This window comes from Coturnix japonica, chromosome 2 (assembly GCF_001577835.2).
Source record: "Coturnix japonica isolate 7356 chromosome 2, Coturnix japonica 2.1, whole genome shotgun sequence".
Lineage (NCBI taxonomy): Eukaryota > Metazoa > Chordata > Aves > Galliformes > Phasianidae > Coturnix > Coturnix japonica.
The window spans coordinates 64633932-64651482 of NC_029517.1; the positions used below are offsets into that span (position 1 = coordinate 64633932).

The following is a 17551-nucleotide window of genomic DNA, read 5'->3' on the forward strand; positions in this document are numbered from 1 at the left end:
CCCCAGGATAACGTGCTTCTGTAAAACTTCCAAGAAGCCAAAGAAAGAAAGAAAACTAAGAGCCATTCACTGTCTACCTTGTTCTTTGAATCAACTTCGCCAGGTTTTGCTGGATATTGTAAGGTCAGGAGGGCTAGAGGTTAAACGCCACCATGGAAAGCTGTTGTTTTGAACAGCTAGGTCAGTAAAAGACACAGCAACAGAAATGCTCAGGACCTGGAACGAAAAATGTCAGGACACTCTGACCATTGGTGTTTGTTGTCATCCACCTCCAGTTTTGCCAGGGTAACCCGAGCTTGTGTTTCTGAACAAGCTCCCGGGAAGGAAATGCTGCCGTTGTGTCTTGGTGTTAAATGGCTTCACTCACAAGGAAAGCGTAAGTTTAAATGCTGTAATAACGAGCCCCTGGACTCTGTGGGTGAATTGTTTTGCAGTTTGTGCTTCAGTCTGCCCACCAGACTCCCCCCTCTGCCAACACTCTGCCATTCTTCAATGCACGGTGTCGAGTAGTGAGATGCTGCAGGGTACCTAGACCTTCATCTCTGTGTTAGTCACTTCAGCTAATGCACGTGAGTAGTATATGTTAAGCTAAGTCAAAACCAAGTGCATTTTGAGTCAAAACTATTCCAGCTACTTAAAATACTACATTTCTTGCCCGGTTACTGCTTTTCACAAAGGTTTTCTACATTGGTTTTGAGGAGATAAAATAATCAGGAATACAAAATAGTTAACGTTTAAGTTTACTGAGGTTATTTCAGTCTCTACTGCAAGAGAAAGTTGTGTGCGAAGCAGCGGTGTGACTGAGTGAAAGTACATTGTACAGGATGTAAAAGAAAAAGAAAAGCCAACACCAGAAAAAGCCCCTTAAGTTTCATTCCTGTTTCTGCCAATGCCTACTTAAGCAACTTGAGGAATTTACTTTCTCTCCTTATATAGTAAGGAATAATCCTGCTGACTTAATTTTTTTGTGAAGCGCGCTGCTTTCTACACATGGTCAGCATTTTGTAGGGTGAGGGTGTTACAGACATTGCAAAATTAAAAGAGTGAATGTGTTTGAAAAGCAAATGTTGTATGCTACTTTTTATTGCCTGTGTGTGCCGCTGCTGCAGGTTTGTGGTGGGGAGAGTAGGTTTCTTCCTAGCAGTTGATATCACTGTTACTAGAAGTCGCTAGTAGTTTTCTTGTAGCATTGTGAACTGTTGTACTGCTTCAGAATGGGAAACTTGTCTTCTTCTGGTGTAGTGGATGATGCTGAGGTTGTTGTATCCTACATGACTGTTGGGTATGGGGAGAAAGAGAAGGCACTCCAGCTCAGGCATGCTCGTGGCCTCTTTGACCTTTGGTTTTGGCACGCTCTAGCCCTGATGCTTCCCTTCTTAGTCATTGCTCTAGGGTCATCTGCTAGAGTTACCAAGTACTGACAGAGTAACTTCTACCAAACTTCTTGCAACCAAAGGCAGAGGTGCACAAGGGTCAGTTAGTTGAATGGCAGCGCTGACTGGGCTGACTCGCCTGTTCTGTGTGCTCAGCTGCTTTCTTGGTGTTTGGCTAATACAAACTGGGAGCTGAATCCTCATCACAGTTGGTAGCATGTTCAGTGTAGGAGCAATTCCACAAGCCAGCTCTGGGACCAAAAATATGCTGTGGTACAATACAGCTCTCAGTGCCCATAAGGCAAAGGAGAGGGCATGCGAGAAAGCTGGGTTGCATCTTTTACTAAGCCAATAAAATAGGGAAGTAAAATCAGTGGGCTGAGCATCTGTCTCTATGCTGACTTGCAAAAGCAAACCAGAACTGTATTTTTTTAAGTACTGTCTGAAGTTTCTGTTTGGAAAAGAGAGATGGAAAAGATCAGAAGATCAGCACAAATCAACTCCATCCTAGAAGTGGTCAGCTCACACCAGGGGGCTCATTGTACAAGAAGGCTGGGAGTCAGGAGCAGGCGGGTAAAAATACCAGATAGTGAATGGACACAGGGAATGAGGCTCTCACGCGGAGCTGTGTGGCGTGTCACATGGCACTGAATATCTTAGCTCGGGTACCAAAATAGAAAGTGGGTAAAATGCAAAGCCCGACTGCAGAGGAAAGCTTCTCGTAAAAGGGAATACAGGAGGGAACGAGGGCTCAGCCAAGATGGGTTATTAGCATGCCTGTCTGATCCTGGTGTCCAGGGTGTGTTTATACACACGCTCTGTCAAAGTACTGGCTGCTGCTGCTTGTGTTAACAGCCATGTCTGCGTGCTAAGCATAGCTTACCTGTGAATGCAGATAAGGGCAAGTGTGTTCCGTCCAGATCGGGCTGCACCTATTTGTGTACTCTTCTGTCATCAGTAGATGGCTGTAGGATAGATGTGTGCCTGTATCTGTGTTTCTTCTTATATTGCTAGGAGAAAGGCATTCATTTTCTTTTTTCAAGAAAACTTGGTAGGCATTTGTAGGTCTTTCTGTTCATTTGTTTTTGAGAAATGCATTAGCAGGCTGGAAGAACTTCCCTTTTCTTTCCCCTCAAAAGAATACCAGAAGACCCGTTTGAGTTTGTGTGTGCAAATAATTTCTATTCTGGATGCTTTGCTTTTCCAGTGTCAGGATAAGGTGAGCTCTTTTCTGATTTTCGTTGCTTGAAAATGAAGGAAATTTAAAAAAAAAAAAAAGCAAAGCTGCAGGTGGAGGTTTGTGCCAAGAACTGCTTGTGCCATTAAGCCATGTGTTGGTCAGCTTCACTCGAGGTGCTCTGACAACAGGAGTTAGAGCACACCAGGACTGGTGCTGGCTCTGCAGCGCACTGACACATTTCTGAAGCACAACAGCAACCCTGGCTTGTATCGACCCTGCATGCTACTTTCCCCTCCTGGACCAAAGCATGGCTGCAGGAATGCACATGGCATTGTGCATCTCCCTATAAATAGAAGGCTTGGTGGGGCAGCTTCAGCCTTGGCTACAGCTGAGGATGACAGAGAAGGCACACTGGTGACAAAGGGGGACCCTTGGTGGGGAGGCAGGAGAGAGGAAAAGCTACAGTCCCACTGAAGCTGTGGTCCCCTGTGCATTTCCCCAGCCTCCCTGTGTACTGTGCTGACTCAGTGCTGACCCTTGGCAGAGGCTGGGCTCCAGTAGTGTTTGCCTCTGTTTACTGCTGGTAGAAGGAGGAGGCACTCAATTAGGGGGAGATGGGAAAGAGCAGAACAGAACCCTTGCGGTGTGGTGCCCAGGGGACCTGCAGGGATCCCCAGGGAAGGCAGGAGCAGCGCCTGCACTACTGCTGCTTTTCCATCACTCATCTGCAGCAAGTGGGGGAGATAAGTGCAGCTGTTGGATGTTATTTCCCAGGGCCTCGGGTGTGGAGGCCAGAAAGGGTTTTTCATCCAAAAAGAGATGAGTATCTGGTCTTGGGCGGGGTTAGACAGGAGCAGAAACCAATTTGCTCTCTGTCATCTCCCTCCCTTTGCCTTGCCCCAAACAAAGTGAGAGAGAGATTGAGAAATCCTTTCCTGGAGGGGAATGCTTCACGCAACTTGCTAGTTTTACTTCAGAGGGGGTGAAAGTCCTTCTGTTTAAAAAGATCTTTTCTCCATCCCCTTGTTCTTGTTCTTTGCCTGTAAATGGAGTTGAGGCTGGGGGGGCTGTTCCCATCCATGAGCAGATAGAAGTCAGCTGGAGGGAGCGCTGATCTGCCTGAGGGGAGAAGAGCTCTTCAGAAGGGACCTGGATAGACTGGATTGATGGGCCAAGGCAAACTGTATGAGTGTAAATAGGGCCAAGTGTTGGGTCCTGCACTTCAGTCACAACAACCCCTAGCAACCCTACAGGCTTGGGGAGGTGTGGCTGCAAAACTGCCTGATGGAAAGGGACCTTGGTGTGCTGATGGGCAGTCAGCTGAACATGAGCCAGCAGTGTGGCAAAGGTGGCCAGTGGCATCTTGGCTTGTATCAGGAATGGTGTGATGAGCAGGACTAGGGAAGGAATCCTGCCCCTGTAGGCACTGGTGAGGCCCCACCTCTAGTGCTTTGTTCAGTTTTGGGCACCTCAGTACAGAAAGGACACTAAGATTCTGGAGTAGGTCCAAAGAAGGGCAACAAGGCTTGTGAAGGGCTTGGAGAATGTTCCCTATGAGGACAGGCTGAGGGAACTGGGGCTGTTTAGTCTGGGGAAAAGGAGGCTGAAGGGAGACGTTATTGCCCTCTTCCAGTATCTGAAAGGTGCTTACAGTGAGAGCAGGGCTGGTCTCTTCTCACTGGTGACAGGTGACAGGATGAGGGGAAATGGCCTCAAGTTGCGCCAGGGTAAGTTTAGGTTGGATATCAGGAAACCCTTCTTTACAGAAAGGGTTGTTAAGCACAGGAATGGGCTCCCCAGGGAGGTGGTTGAGTCACCATCCCTGGATGTGCTTAAAAATCATTTGGATGTGGAGCTCAGGGAAGTGATTTAGCAGAGGGTTGTTAGAGTTAGGGTACTATGGTTAGGTTGTGGTTGGAATCAATGATCTTGAAGGTCTTTTCCAACCTGAATGATTCTATGATTCTATTTATAAACAGTGATGAGATCCCCTCTCAGCCTTCTCTTCTCCAGGCTGAACAGCCCCAGGTCTCTCAGCCTTTCTTTATAAGGGAGATGCTCCAGACCCCTCATCATCTTTGTACTGGACCCTCTCATCTTTGTCCCATCTTTGGACTGAGGAGCCCAGAACTGGACATGGTACTCCAGATGTGGCCTCACGAGGGCAAAGTCAAAGGGGAGGATTACCTCCCTTGACCTGCTGGCCGTGCTCTTTTTAACGCACTCTAGGTTTTATCATTGGTCTCGTTGGCCACAAGGGCCTACTGTTGATACATGGTCAACCTTTTGTCCACCAGGACACCTAGGTCCTTCTCCTCAGAGCTCCTTAGTAATAATCCATCAAACTCACCTGGTGCAATAGGTGGACTGAGCTCTAAGGTCAGCCTGGTTTTTGTACTGTCATTGCATGGATATGCTAGGGTTCTGCTTTTGTATTTTAGCAGTTCTGTTTTCTCATCCACTTGCTTTGTGCACCTCTGCCAGCAAGCCAAAGTGCTAGTGCTGAACTGGCTTTATACAGGTATGAGTGACTCCATTAGATAAAGACTACTGAGAAGGGTGCTCAGTGTAAAGCAGTCGTAAGTTGCTAACAGCAGTTTTTCCGTTTCTGCTTACAATGAATTTCTTTTTTAGAACCAAATGGCCTTTTTCTCTCTGTTCTATAATCGTATTTACAGGAAAAAATGGAGAGCAGCGGCCAAGACTAGCAACCATATGATAACAGCAGCTTTTATGTGCTGCATCTGGAAACTTACCTTGCAAGCACAGTGCTTTTATCTGTGCTCAGGTGTTGAGCTATTGCTCTGCCTGTTCTGCTCAGAATCTGTTCCCATCTCTGTTCTTTGCAGTCACATCATCCCTGTTTGACTTGGCACTACGCTGGGACAGACTTGTGAAACTTTAAGGAGAGAGGGTTTGTTTTGTTTTGTCTTTAAGCCCATCACAAGCAAAGTGTTACCACATGGCTCAGCTGCCTTATTTGATATGCTGGTCTTTTTGGATTTTCTAGATTAATATTGCATTTTTAAAAAGGAATTTAAGCAAGATGAAAAGATGTTCGTATTACGTGAGTTTCCTTTCCCTTTTGTTTCTTACTGTGTTTCTGAATGTAAAAGCATTGTAAATATTGCCATTGCTTAGAGATGGAAAATAGTACTGGTGTCAAAACGGGCAGATGAGTTTCCTTAAGAAAAAGACAAGGCTGCCAGCTAATGCCTAATTGCACATGGCAGCATGCTCCATTTTATATTAACACATGTTAGTCAGCATCACGCAGTGACTGCCTTAACTAGTAGTGAAGCTCCATAGCCCTGAGTTTTCCTTGGAGGTGGTACACATCCGTATCTACATCAGCTGCTCTCATTGTATTCAAACCCAAAAAGCCTGGGTTCCCTTAGTACTTGAGATGCTGGGAAGGTAATTTAATAACACATGGGAGAAAAAAAAGTGTGTGAATGAGCTGTGTCTTGAAAGCTGCAGCCCCAGTGGAGGCGCTGAGCTGAGGCAGTGCATTGATGTTCCCTGACAGGTTCCCTGACAGGCTTGACTTACCCGGGTGTTTCTTTATTCAACCAGGAGCTTGGGTTTGACCAAATGGGAGAAGAGTGTAATCCTTTTCCACATTTTTGTTATTGCTTGAGAAAAAAGCAGGAGATTGCTTAATTCTATGCATCATAAGAGAGAAGGGACGTAACGCCTTTTATTAGAAGTAGGAGTTGTGTTTTAGGGGAGGAGGGAGGGAGGTTCCTTTTGCATGAAAACACCATTTTTACATTGCAGATTTTTACTCTCCTGGGGCATAACAGTTGATACAGGTGTACCATGAAGGACTTTCACACGGGTCTGCCCTGAAAGGTTTTGTTTCAAGCACAGCTTTTGGTAGGAGTCCCAAATAAACCGGTGCTTAAAATCAGTCCATCACACAACTGGTGGATGTGAGAGGGTAGGGGAGTGTGAGACTTATGAGGTACTGGCATGGGCTGCCCAGAGGAGATGTGGGTGCCCCATCCCTGGAGGCGCCAGATTGGATGGGGCTCTGGGCTGCCTGAACTGGTGGGGTTCCAGCCCCATAGCAGGGGGCTGGAACTGAATGGGCTTTAAGATTCCTTCTAACCCAAACCATGCTATAGTTCTATGACTTGCCTAACCCAAATCCCAGGGGTACAGCTGCAGACCCTGGCTCTCCTCATGGCCTCGCAGTCCTGTCAGCAGTGGCTTTCTCTGCCCTGTCAAATATGAGAATTCACAGCCATTGGGAGGTCGGGCACACAGGGGACTCCCAGAGCTGCCTCAGGGCAACCGAGGAGAGGGTGAGGATCTGCGTGCTTTCAAAGAGCAGCTGGGCCTGCAAGCCCTCGCTGTCCATGTGCTGAGATACCAGGAGGAGTGTGCCAGAAGAACTGCTGGCTTTCACACCAGGCTTTTTCATCGCCTCTAAAAGAACATTTGTTTCTGTATCTTGCCAGTTCTGGAGGTGACTGTTGTAAGCCTGTAATGCCCTCCTTCCCCCAGTGGTTTTGGTGGTTGAGTGTTTTTGTTTTCGCCCAAGATGAAAGCTATGCATCACGGATAGGTGCTGCCAAGTGAGCTGGAAGAGTGCCGCAAATCCTGACGCCGGAGGAGTGCTATGCATTGGCATTCTCTCACTCCACCAGGGCCGGGTTGTCACATTTAGCAGATCTCTTTAAGTAAACGCTCGCTTTGTAAATGGCCGCGGTTCTCTATTTAATGGAATGCCAGCCCTATGCTGGCAATAATTATAAAGGTAGGATGCAAGTGAATTGACAGAGGAGATAAAACAGATTAAACCTCCAGTGCATAATATTTATGCCTCAGCCTTCTGGGTACCATGATAACACAGGCAGTGGTACATATACTTCACACTTGTTTCTTTCACCACTCAGAGACTATGAGTCCAATTGTTCTGTGAGTGACTTGGTTATCTCTTCATTTTCAGGGAATAAAAAAGGTCTGTGGAAGTTTATGTAGTGATAATAAGCACAACAATGGGAGTTTGTTAGGGACAGGACAGGGAGGGGGTTGTTTCAGGATTTTGTCAGAAGTCATTTCTAATTGCAGGATGTTTTTTTAATGAGTAGGCACACGTCCTTTTCCTCGATGGGAGGGCAAAGACAGCATGGGGAGATGTGAAGAACTCTGAGCGCAAATAACGCTCTCAACAACAGTCTGCTTCACATTCTCTGCTAGTAGCTTCTGCAAAACTTGTGGTTACAAGCTGGAACCATTTTGAGTGAAACTGTGTGTCATTTGTTGGATTCAGAGTGGATATAATCTGTCATAGCGCAGAGCTCAAACACCGGCTACTTAAAAGGCGATAACATTGTTGACATGTTGGCCAAATGTTGCTGTGTATTCCTTACCACCTGTAGCATAGCCGCATTTCCAGCATCTTTGATTGTCTTAACGCTAGTTTGCTGTACATAAGAAACTTATGATTGCCTGGATTTGGGAATAGAACTGAAATAAAACACATCGTAGCCCCAAGTAGTGGCTCCGAAAATATGTTGCTTCTGCATTTTTCAGAAGGCACGCTGGCTGTGAAGGAGGCATCCGAGTGTCAGAATGTCAGAAGTGTTGAGCCTGTTTCAGATCTTCCTTCTGACCTTTTCCCCTCCAAGGAGCAGTCTTTTTTCTTTTAAAGAAAGTATATTTCTCATAACAGCTTTGAGAAGAATCAGTGGAAGTTTATGGAAAAGCAGTGCAGTATAAACATTGGGAGGAAAATTCATACGCAGGTGTTTGAGTGGTGGGCAGTAGCGTGTCTTAAGTTGTGGTTAAATACGTGTCATCTATACATTTGCAGCTGTGTGTGATGTAGCTCTGATTTAACCCTGGTCACTTGTGTTTTTTAATTTTTCAATGAAGCATTATTTTAATAGCACTTTTTAGTAAAGAATCAGGAAAATAAAATTGCATGAAACCATTGAAGTACTTGGACGATGGGAAGTCTGTCAGAAATCTGCAGTCTCAGCTTCTGCTACCAGTCTGCTCACGTGTGACATTCATTTGCTGAATTCTTTGAACTCCTGGTGAACTTAACCACCAGAAACTGGTAGAAAGTGTCTGTGATTGAAACGACCTTTCTGTGGTGATAGATTTTTGACGTGCCATGACTTCGTTCTGCATTTAGCAGATTCTTAGTATCATGGGGTGAGGGGAAGGAGGCTGGCCTAATGTGAGAAGAATGCTAGTCCTCATGCTGACAGCAGTCAATAACTCATTGTTATTTTATTCTTTTCCTTTCCAGGTGTGACATCTGTTGTATTACCTTTCGTACTCATCGGGGCTTACTGCGCCATAATGCAGTTATCCATAAGCAGCTTCCCAGAGATCCCACTGGAAAGCCTTTCATTCAGAACAACCCTTCAATTCCAGCAGGCTTCCACGACTTGGGATTCACAGACTTCTCCTGTAGGAAGTTCCCCCGCATTTCTCAGGTACGCTTTGTTCTTAGGAGCTTAAGGTGCCATCTGATGTAACATGTGCCTTCTGAATGTATTGAAAGATTTGATCTACCGGAGGCAAGGCATAGAATATTCTGTGGAGCCCGCATTACTACTGTCAGCATAGGATTCAGACACTTCCTTTTACTTTTCATCATTCTCCTTCTCCCTTTCCCTATCCCTTTCCATTTCTTTTCCCTTTTGCAAAGAACATTTGGCCTTCCTTTTTTTAAAGTATTCCAGTGGTGTGAAGATATATGAAGTTGTTTTAAACAAACGTGTTGGCAGTGTTAGATCCATGCCCCTCCCTCCCAGCCTTCCTCAAGCAATTCCACATATAATGCTACCTGGGTTAGCATGTAAGTATTTATAGCATTTGGATTCACAATTGTTTTCAGGTATAAAATCTATTTGTGAGTTTAATATTTTTCTTAGAAGAGTAAATGTAATCAGACTCCCTAATCAGAAGACTGAGTGGTTTTGCCTCTGCATTTCATTAATTTGATTTTGAGGGATGTTATTTTTGGTTATGGTTTTTTTTGTTGTTTACCCTTCTTGGGTGCTTTCGTTTTTGTTTTTTTTTTCCTTGTAGTTCTTTGTAGTAAAAGAGCTGAAGGATGGTCTTACTGCCCATCTTATTGAAGTTAGCTGGGTAGTCCTCTGAGCCTCCTGTCCTGTCAGTGAATAGAGGAAGGTTTTTGAATGGTGGATTAGGGAGGAAAAGTATTTTAGAGCCTGAATAACTCTCTGAAGAAATTTGTCTCTATACAAGGGAACTTCTAGGGAGTCAGCCCCGAATCTAGGTACACCACTTAAGTGGCCAAAGGGCTTCTCTAAACTCCAGTAGAAGAGAGAGCGAAGATGGTTTAGTTTTGCAGTAATATGTGATTGCTTTGTCAGTCGGAGGTGTCTATTCTAAATGTTTCTGCATGTCTTGCAGGTCTGGTGTGAAACAAATTTGCGAAGGTGCATCAGTGAATTCCATCGGTTTATTTGCGAGACGTGTAACAAGGCATTCCCCATGCTTTTGGCGCTTAAACTGCACACAGAAACTCACGTGATGGATCAGGGAAGAGACAAGCACAAGCTACAGTCCGCGTCCCTACCCAGTGAGAACCCAGACCAGAAAGCCTTCATGGCATCCTTGGGCCTACAGTACACCAAAGACATCAAACCTGTCAAGCAGGAAGACGATACACAAGACGAGGTCCAAGAATTGCGGCTCAGAGCACTGAAGAGTAACCTACCTCAGGAACCTGGCAGCACTGGCCTGCTCAGCCTCTCTCCTCTGGAAGCTGCCACTATGGGAGGGTCATTTTCAGTCCTCCCACCTACAAAGGAGAATATAAAGCTCCTCTCGCTGCAGCCTTTCCAGAAGGGTTTTATCATCCAGCCTGACAGCAGTATTGTGGTAAAACCCATCTCCAATGAATCTGCAATTGAGCTGGCAGACATTCAGCAGATCTTGAAGATGGCTTCTTCCGCTCCTCCTCAAATCAGTCTTCCTCCACTTTCTAAGGCACCTTCTGTCCCTGTGCAGTCCATTTTCAAGCATATGCCACCACTGAAGCCAAAGCCTTTGGTAACGCCCCGAACAGTTGTTGCAACTTCTACACCTCCTCCTCTTATCAGTGCCCAGCAAGCCTCCCCCGGCTGCATTAGCCCAAGCCTCCCACCACCTCCTCTGAGGCTGATCAAGAACTCGGTGGAGACCTCCTCCAACTCTCACCTCTCCCAGCCAGGAGCCAAATCAAGTCCTTCCTCACAGTTGCTCCTCCAGCCCAAAGTAGAGCCTTTAACTCAGCACGAGATGAAGACACAACTGGAGCAGGACAGCATTATTGAAGCTCTCCTGCCTCTGAATATGGAAGCCAAGATCAAGCAAGAGGTGACAGAAGGGGACCTCAAAGCCATCATTGCGGGGGCAGCAAACAAGAAAGCCCCAACAATGAGGAAAGTCTTGTACCCCTGTCGTTTCTGTGACCAGGTGTTTGCCTTCTCTGGTGTACTGAGAGCTCATATCCGTTCTCACTTGGGTATTTCCCCATACCAGTGCAACATCTGTGACTACATTGCAGCTGACAAGGCGGCGCTGATCCGACACCTGCGGACGCACAGTGGGGAGAGGCCTTACATCTGTAAAATCTGCCACTACCCTTTCACAGTTAAAGCCAACTGCGAGAGGCATCTGCGAAAGAAGCACCTCAAAGTGACCAGAAAGGATATAGAGAAGAACATTGAGTACGTCACCAGCAATGCTGCAGAGATGGTGGATGCCTTCTGTTCCCCAGACACTGTGTGCAAGTTGTGTGGCGAGGATCTAAAGCATTACCGGGCCCTCCGCATCCACATGAGGACGCACAGTGGCTGCCAGAAGAAGAAGCCATTTGAGTGCAAGGAGTGTGGCACAGCCTTTTCAGCCAAGAGGAACTGCATTCACCATATCCTGAAGCAGCATTTACACGTGCAGGAAAGGGAGATTGAGAATTACATCTTGGTGGTGGACTGCAGTGCTCAGGAGAGCCACACAGATGCTCCTTTATTGGACGACAGCACTTATATGGACTGCAAGCCCATCACTCCTTTCCTAGAGCCACAAAACGGCTTCTTGCTTGGGACACCATCTCATGTTCCCATCAAACTTGAACCTACGGGCAACTTCCCGATGGATTTTGATGAGCCATTGGATTTCTCTCAGAAGAGCAAAAACCTGAGTGCTGTGCAAGTGAAGCAGGAGAACCTGCTTGTCTCTTCTCCCCTGTCTTTCTACGACTGTTCCATGGAGCCCATTGACCTGTCCATCCCCAAAGTCCTGAAGAGGGATAATGATATCCCGGGTGAGGCCAGGAATCAAGATCTGGCTTCTTCTGTGATCATTGATAATGCCTATAACTGTCAGCAGTGTCCTCTGGGCTTTGGTGCCAATGGGAACTCAGAGAAAAACAGGGCTGTCGCACATCCCCAGCCACTGAAGGGTTCGTTGCATTTGACTGTCCCAATCATTTCCCCAGCTCTCCTTGGCAATTCTGCCTTGCTGAGACCCTTGAGGCCTAAACCACCACCGCAACCTCTCTTGCCAAAGCCTCCAGTAACTAAAGAGCTGCCGCCACTGGCTTCCATTGCACAGATCATTTCATCTGTGTCTTCTGCTCCTGCTTTGCTGAAAACAGAGGCTGCAGATGCCAGTCCCAAGGCAGTGAGCAGCTCCACTGGGTGTGACAAATCAGGGAATGCCAAAGCAAAAATGACAATCGTGACCGCCATTCAGAGAGACACCAGCCTTCCCAGTGACCTGACTCAGGCCTGTGACCCCGAGCCGTCTCCCGTTGCTGAAACTGGGTTGACTAAGAAAAGAGGTAGAAAGAAAGGAACAAAAAACAAGCCTAAACTGAGCAGTGGTGTGGATCTGGAGTCAAGCGGGGAGTTTGCCAGCATAGAGAAGATGCTGGCTACCACAGACACTAATAAATTTAGCCCGTTTCTACAGTCCACTGACAGTTTCAAGGAAGAAAGCGGCCAAAACGGAACAAGTGAGGATGAAAAGGAAACTGCTGAAGATAAGCTGCTGAGAGGGAAGAAGAACACTTACTCAGACTGCCCACAAAAAATCTCCTGTCCTTACTGTCCTCGAGTCTTTTCCTGGGCAAGTTCCCTACAGCGGCACGTGCTAACTCACACAGGTAAGAGCGCCCTCTCCTTCAAGTGGATTGGAGTGCCTGAGGATTCTCCTCGCTGAAGGCACCTGAAGGCAAGGTCTCCCAGTACAGGAGTCTTGCTTACTCATCTTCTGTCTGATGTCCATATCATGTTCTTTTTTCCTTTGTAAAGCTGCAGCTGTTGCTGTTGCATTGTGGTGGTGTTAAATTTTTGTAGTAATGGAGTAATCTCTGTGGCTTTGAGTATCAAGGGGGCAAATTAAGCTGCTAAAACCCATTTGGCTTCAGTGGCGTAACCTAGCATACACGGAAAAAGAATTTGGTTTCAGGTTTTCTGTTATTTCTGTCTTATCTTGACAGTCAACATGTGTTGAATATTTCATTGTGCCTTACATGGTTTGTTTGGATGCTTCCAGGGACTGTTTGTAATGATGAAAATACGCCATTACAATGAGAGCCAGTCAGTAAAAGAAGATAATGTAGCATTTAGCTTTTTCTTGTGATGGCTCTCATTTGACAGAAAGAAGGATGCAAGAAATAGCATCCTGAGCATTACGTGGTAATAGTTTCCCTCTAGGAAACGTTTCTGCTTTAGTGTTAGACAACAAAAGGTGGGCTTAGACCCTGAGTCATGCATTTACATATGGAACCTGGAATATTGTGCCACTGTGCAAGTGACCTCAAACCTGGGGTAAACCAAAGGAGGAACTGGGGGCGAGATTTACTCTAAGTTTGGGGTTCTTTTTCCTTCTTCTTTGTGAAGGAAAGACTTCATTGAACGCTGTGTCAATCTGATGCTAACTCCTTTTTCCACTCCCACTATAATAATTAGTAGGTTCTTACCCTGCTTGGTGATGGAAAGGAGGAAACTCTACTTTCTTTGCTCTCTTTTAAGTCAGGGATGGTTGTTAATACCATTCTTCTCATAATGTAAAGAGTAAAAGTTAGGAAGATTCGTAAGAAATTTCTGGGAATTGAGCACAGCCTCGTAAGAGATAAGAGATTTATTTATTTATTTTGAAAGAATGAACGGTTCACGAAGCAAAAGATCCATTTTGATACTAAAGGGGAACCCTGAAGAGGTAAAGTGTTAGCTAAGAGGTTTAAAGGGAATCTGAGTTGCAGAGCAGTCCCTCTTACAGTTTGGGTGGCATGAGGATGTAACTTGAAGGTACCTGGTGCAACAGTGAGGCTATTGTTTTCTGGTGTGCATAGACCAAATTCTGTTATCCTATTAAGCATACAGTTTGCTTTCAGCGGTGAAGGAGAGCTCTTTATTCGTATCAATTGTCTTCCAACACCCTGCCCTCCAAAAATAATATATAGTTACTGAGGAACTTTTCATAAGACAGAAGACAATAAAGAGAGGCTTTGCCCAGACTGAAGGGGTTGACCTGCTTATTGATGGCGGACTTCCAAGGTAGCAGCACTGCTGTAAATCCTTAATGAAGGCAGGAAAATGCATTTCTGGTAAAACCTGTCTCCCCTGCCACTGCTGGGCTTGGAAGGGGACACCATCCTTTAGAAGGCCTGTGCTGCTGTCCCCATGGGGAAGACAAACGACTGCACAATCTGAGAGCTCGTAGAGTCCATAGCAGCTCCCCTCTGATAGCAATGTATGTACAGGAGGGGAAAGGGAAAGGTAAGATGTGAAGACAGAGGAGGTTTAGGCCAAGGAAGGTGGTTCCAAAGCAAGTGCTGAGATGCACTGGGATGTGCAAGATGCTCTGGGGTTGAGTGGGCCTTGTGTTTCTGTGTTGGCTCTCAGGTGCTGGTGGCATGGGCAGAATTTGGCAGCTGTGTGATGTAGCAGTTTGCTGGGTTTGTGTCCTGCACAGTTTTCTGCTGGAGACATCTACAGCGTAGTAGTGCAACGTGCTTCTGTCCCCACCTGTCACACAGGCAGTGACTTGTTAGTTATCTTTGCTTTTTAAAAGGAGTCAAGGAAAGATTTTGATCTTTGATCTTACTGTAAAGAGAAAAAGGGAACTTTGTTGTCTGAACTTGGTGGCTTCTCCCTAACTCGGAGAGGGAAGAGGCCAAGCTAAGCCCATTTGAATGAGAGGGGTCTTGTGCTCCCAAATGGCATCTGGTCTGTAGTGAATCGGGGAATGGCTTGGATTGGAAAGGACTTTCAAGACCAGTTCAAGCTCCCCTGCCACGGCAGAGTTGCCAGACATTAAATCAGATGTTAGATCAGGCTGCCCAGGGAAGATCTCATAGAATCATGGCTATGAAACTGCCTGTACTCCTAGATCACTGTAGTACACTGCTATCAGAAGAGCAGTGCAGTCACTTGAGCAAAGTGATGCGACTAGCTCTTTTCCATCCACTTGTAGTATGGAAATTGCTCATGGGAAAATATGTCTGACTGAGGAAAAGGTACTTCATTTTGAGCATTTAAGTGGTATAGGTACTGCCAGTTTTAAACCTCCGTCCATTTACAGTCATGAAAAGATTTTTGCAAGCACGTCTTTTGTGTTCTATAGAATTTCAACATGAAGAACTACTTCCATGTGGTGTCAAGATTATTTTTGCTTTGTGTGAAAGGGCACAAATGTGCGTGCTGCGAGTAACCCATATTCTTCACACAGCCAAAAGCCTCTGATAAAAGCCTTTGTGCTGCTCAGTCTTGCCTCAACACCGCTATTTGTTTTTTACTTCAGAAGCATTTCCCTGGGAAGTATACAACTTCTTCATTGGTTTTTATTGTAATGCAAAGCTCACAAGTGGGGCTCTGGGAATTTGGCACAGCTTGCTTTTAAACAGCGTTTAGCACTGTACCTGTGTTTTGTTTGAACATGCTTGAACACTTGCTTTTCATACTTTCTTTCTCTTGATGTTGTCTTACTTAATTTTCTTTTCTGTGTTCAACTCAGTTTACCTTTTTTTTTTCTTGCTCTTCTCTCCAGCTCTTGACTTTTTTCCATTCTCAGAGCAGCAAAGAAGATGTGCCCTACAGATGATGCAGTTAATTTTTCTCCCTTTATGGTACATGAATCAAACTGGGTTCTATACAAAATGAAAGTAATGATCTGTGGCCATTAGTTACAGATAACCTAGGAAGTGTTTGCAGAGAATCACTTGAGGGTGTTCTCAGAGCAATACTAACAGTTCATATTTGGCCCAGAATAATGTTTGTAAAAGGTAAGATGCAGTGGCGATGGTGGTTCTTTCTTGGTTTTGTTTGTTCTGTATGTGTGATTTTCTTGTGTTTTTGGTTAGTTGGGTTTTTTGTTGTGTGTGTGGGTGGTTTTTTTTTGTTTCGTTTTGTTTTGTTTTTGCAGATAAGCTGCTGCTTGCCAAGCATTCAGAATATCACGGAAATTAAACGGATGGGAAGATATCTCTAAACAACAGAAATTAATTAGTAGAATACAGTTATGCCTAACCTGTGAACCTGCATGTTTCCTATTGATGGCTGGATACAAGTTGTAACAAAGAGTTGGAAGGGGGTTCTATTCCTTGCCTGTATGACTTGAGTAGGAGTGGAACTGCAGACATCTTCACTTTGCAGAGCTGGTCGTCACCACAGCAGTAATGCGCTTCAACTGCTAAACGGTGGCAGGAGATACATTAAGTGATGCTCTTTTGATGTACTATGATTGCTTAGATGACCTTTTATTCCAAGAGAGAGTCTGTTCAAATGACTGGTTTCCATGAGGTGTCCAGCCTTAACTGGTCTCGCTGTGCTGCTCACTGAGTTTTGCAGTCAGTTCTGAGTCAATACACAGCTGCAGGTGTATTTTAATCCAAGCCATGATCGTTCATATGGAAATAAATAAAGAAATAAATAAAATATTGCTTAAACTATCACTGCTTTAGGTGACCCACCAGTCAGCAAGTGTATTTTATCAGAAGAGCAGGTGCCTCTGAGGGACAGTATGGGAAGTGAGGAATGCTGCTTGTTTGAATGATCTTCCTTGTGCTTTTAAAAGGTGACATATGTGTAAAGCAGTTCAGTTTCTATTTGGGAACAGGACCGTAACTTGGGGTGGGGGAATTGGAGCTTGCGCAGTAAGCAGGATTTTTGTTTGAGTTTTGAGACCTCTGAATAGGATGTTTGTGTGGAAAGAAGATCCTATCTGTTGTAGATAGTGGTCTGTATAACAAACATTTGGTTGATAGAAAAGCTTTAAAATCTGAAGATATGAGAAAATTGTGACCTGAGATGCAGGTTGAGTTTCAAGCAATTAATCCCCAGCTAATCCTGTCATTGCATGCTTGAAAAGAAATGTGAAAAGAATTAGGAGATCGCAAAGCACAAAGATTTCTGCTGGACTTTGAAGTTCTGTTTTGTATGTGCATTGTGAAAGAAGCCAAATAAAAGTGCAGAAAGTGGTATTTGTAGCCATAAATTTCTGGTTGGTTTAGCAGGCATCTATAAAGAAAAAGTGAGTAACTTGAAAGCCTACAGAAATCAGTACCTTGATGCTTCTAAAATGTCGTGCGCGGGGAAGAGAGAGAAATAGCTGAAGTGAAATGTCTGCAAGATGTGGGGAGTACCTCGTTCAGGTTGAGGCGCTAATTAGAACCAAGCCAACTTGTGGCGGATGAAAGTGAGGGAAATACCCACAGTGTCATATCAAAGAGAGGCTGCGATTGGTCTGGGAGGTTGTGTGTGTGTGTTCAGGGGGTTTGAATATGAGGGTAAAGTGTGACAGGAGCTGGTCTCCTTTGACTTGTAACTATCCTCACAATCTCCTCCTCCATCACAGATACATCTTGTGGAGCCACTTTCCTCATTCCACTGCATGAGCCTGGCTTTTCTTCCTGCTCTTCCTGTACGTGGCCTCTTTCCTTCTTCTACTTATCTAAATGAATTACAGAGATGAAAAACTTTATTCTGCAGGGAATTAATTGGACCTTACATAGGAC

General features: G+C 45.2%; 1 protein-coding gene across 7 annotated transcripts in view; it reads left to right on the forward strand.

Moving 5' to 3' along the window:
- Window positions 1–17551, forward strand: part of RREB1 (ras responsive element binding protein 1) — a 116242-nt gene that overhangs the window by 82941 nt on the left and 15750 nt on the right. For all 7 annotated transcript variants that reach the window (XM_015854537.2, XM_015854543.2, XM_015854538.2 and 4 more), the window contains 2 exons: window positions 8822–9011; window positions 9958–12697. In XM_015854537.2, coding sequence (XP_015710023.1) covers window positions 8822–9011; window positions 9958–12697 — 2930 coding nt within the window. The remainder of the gene's footprint in view (window positions 1–8821; window positions 9012–9957; window positions 12698–17551) is intronic.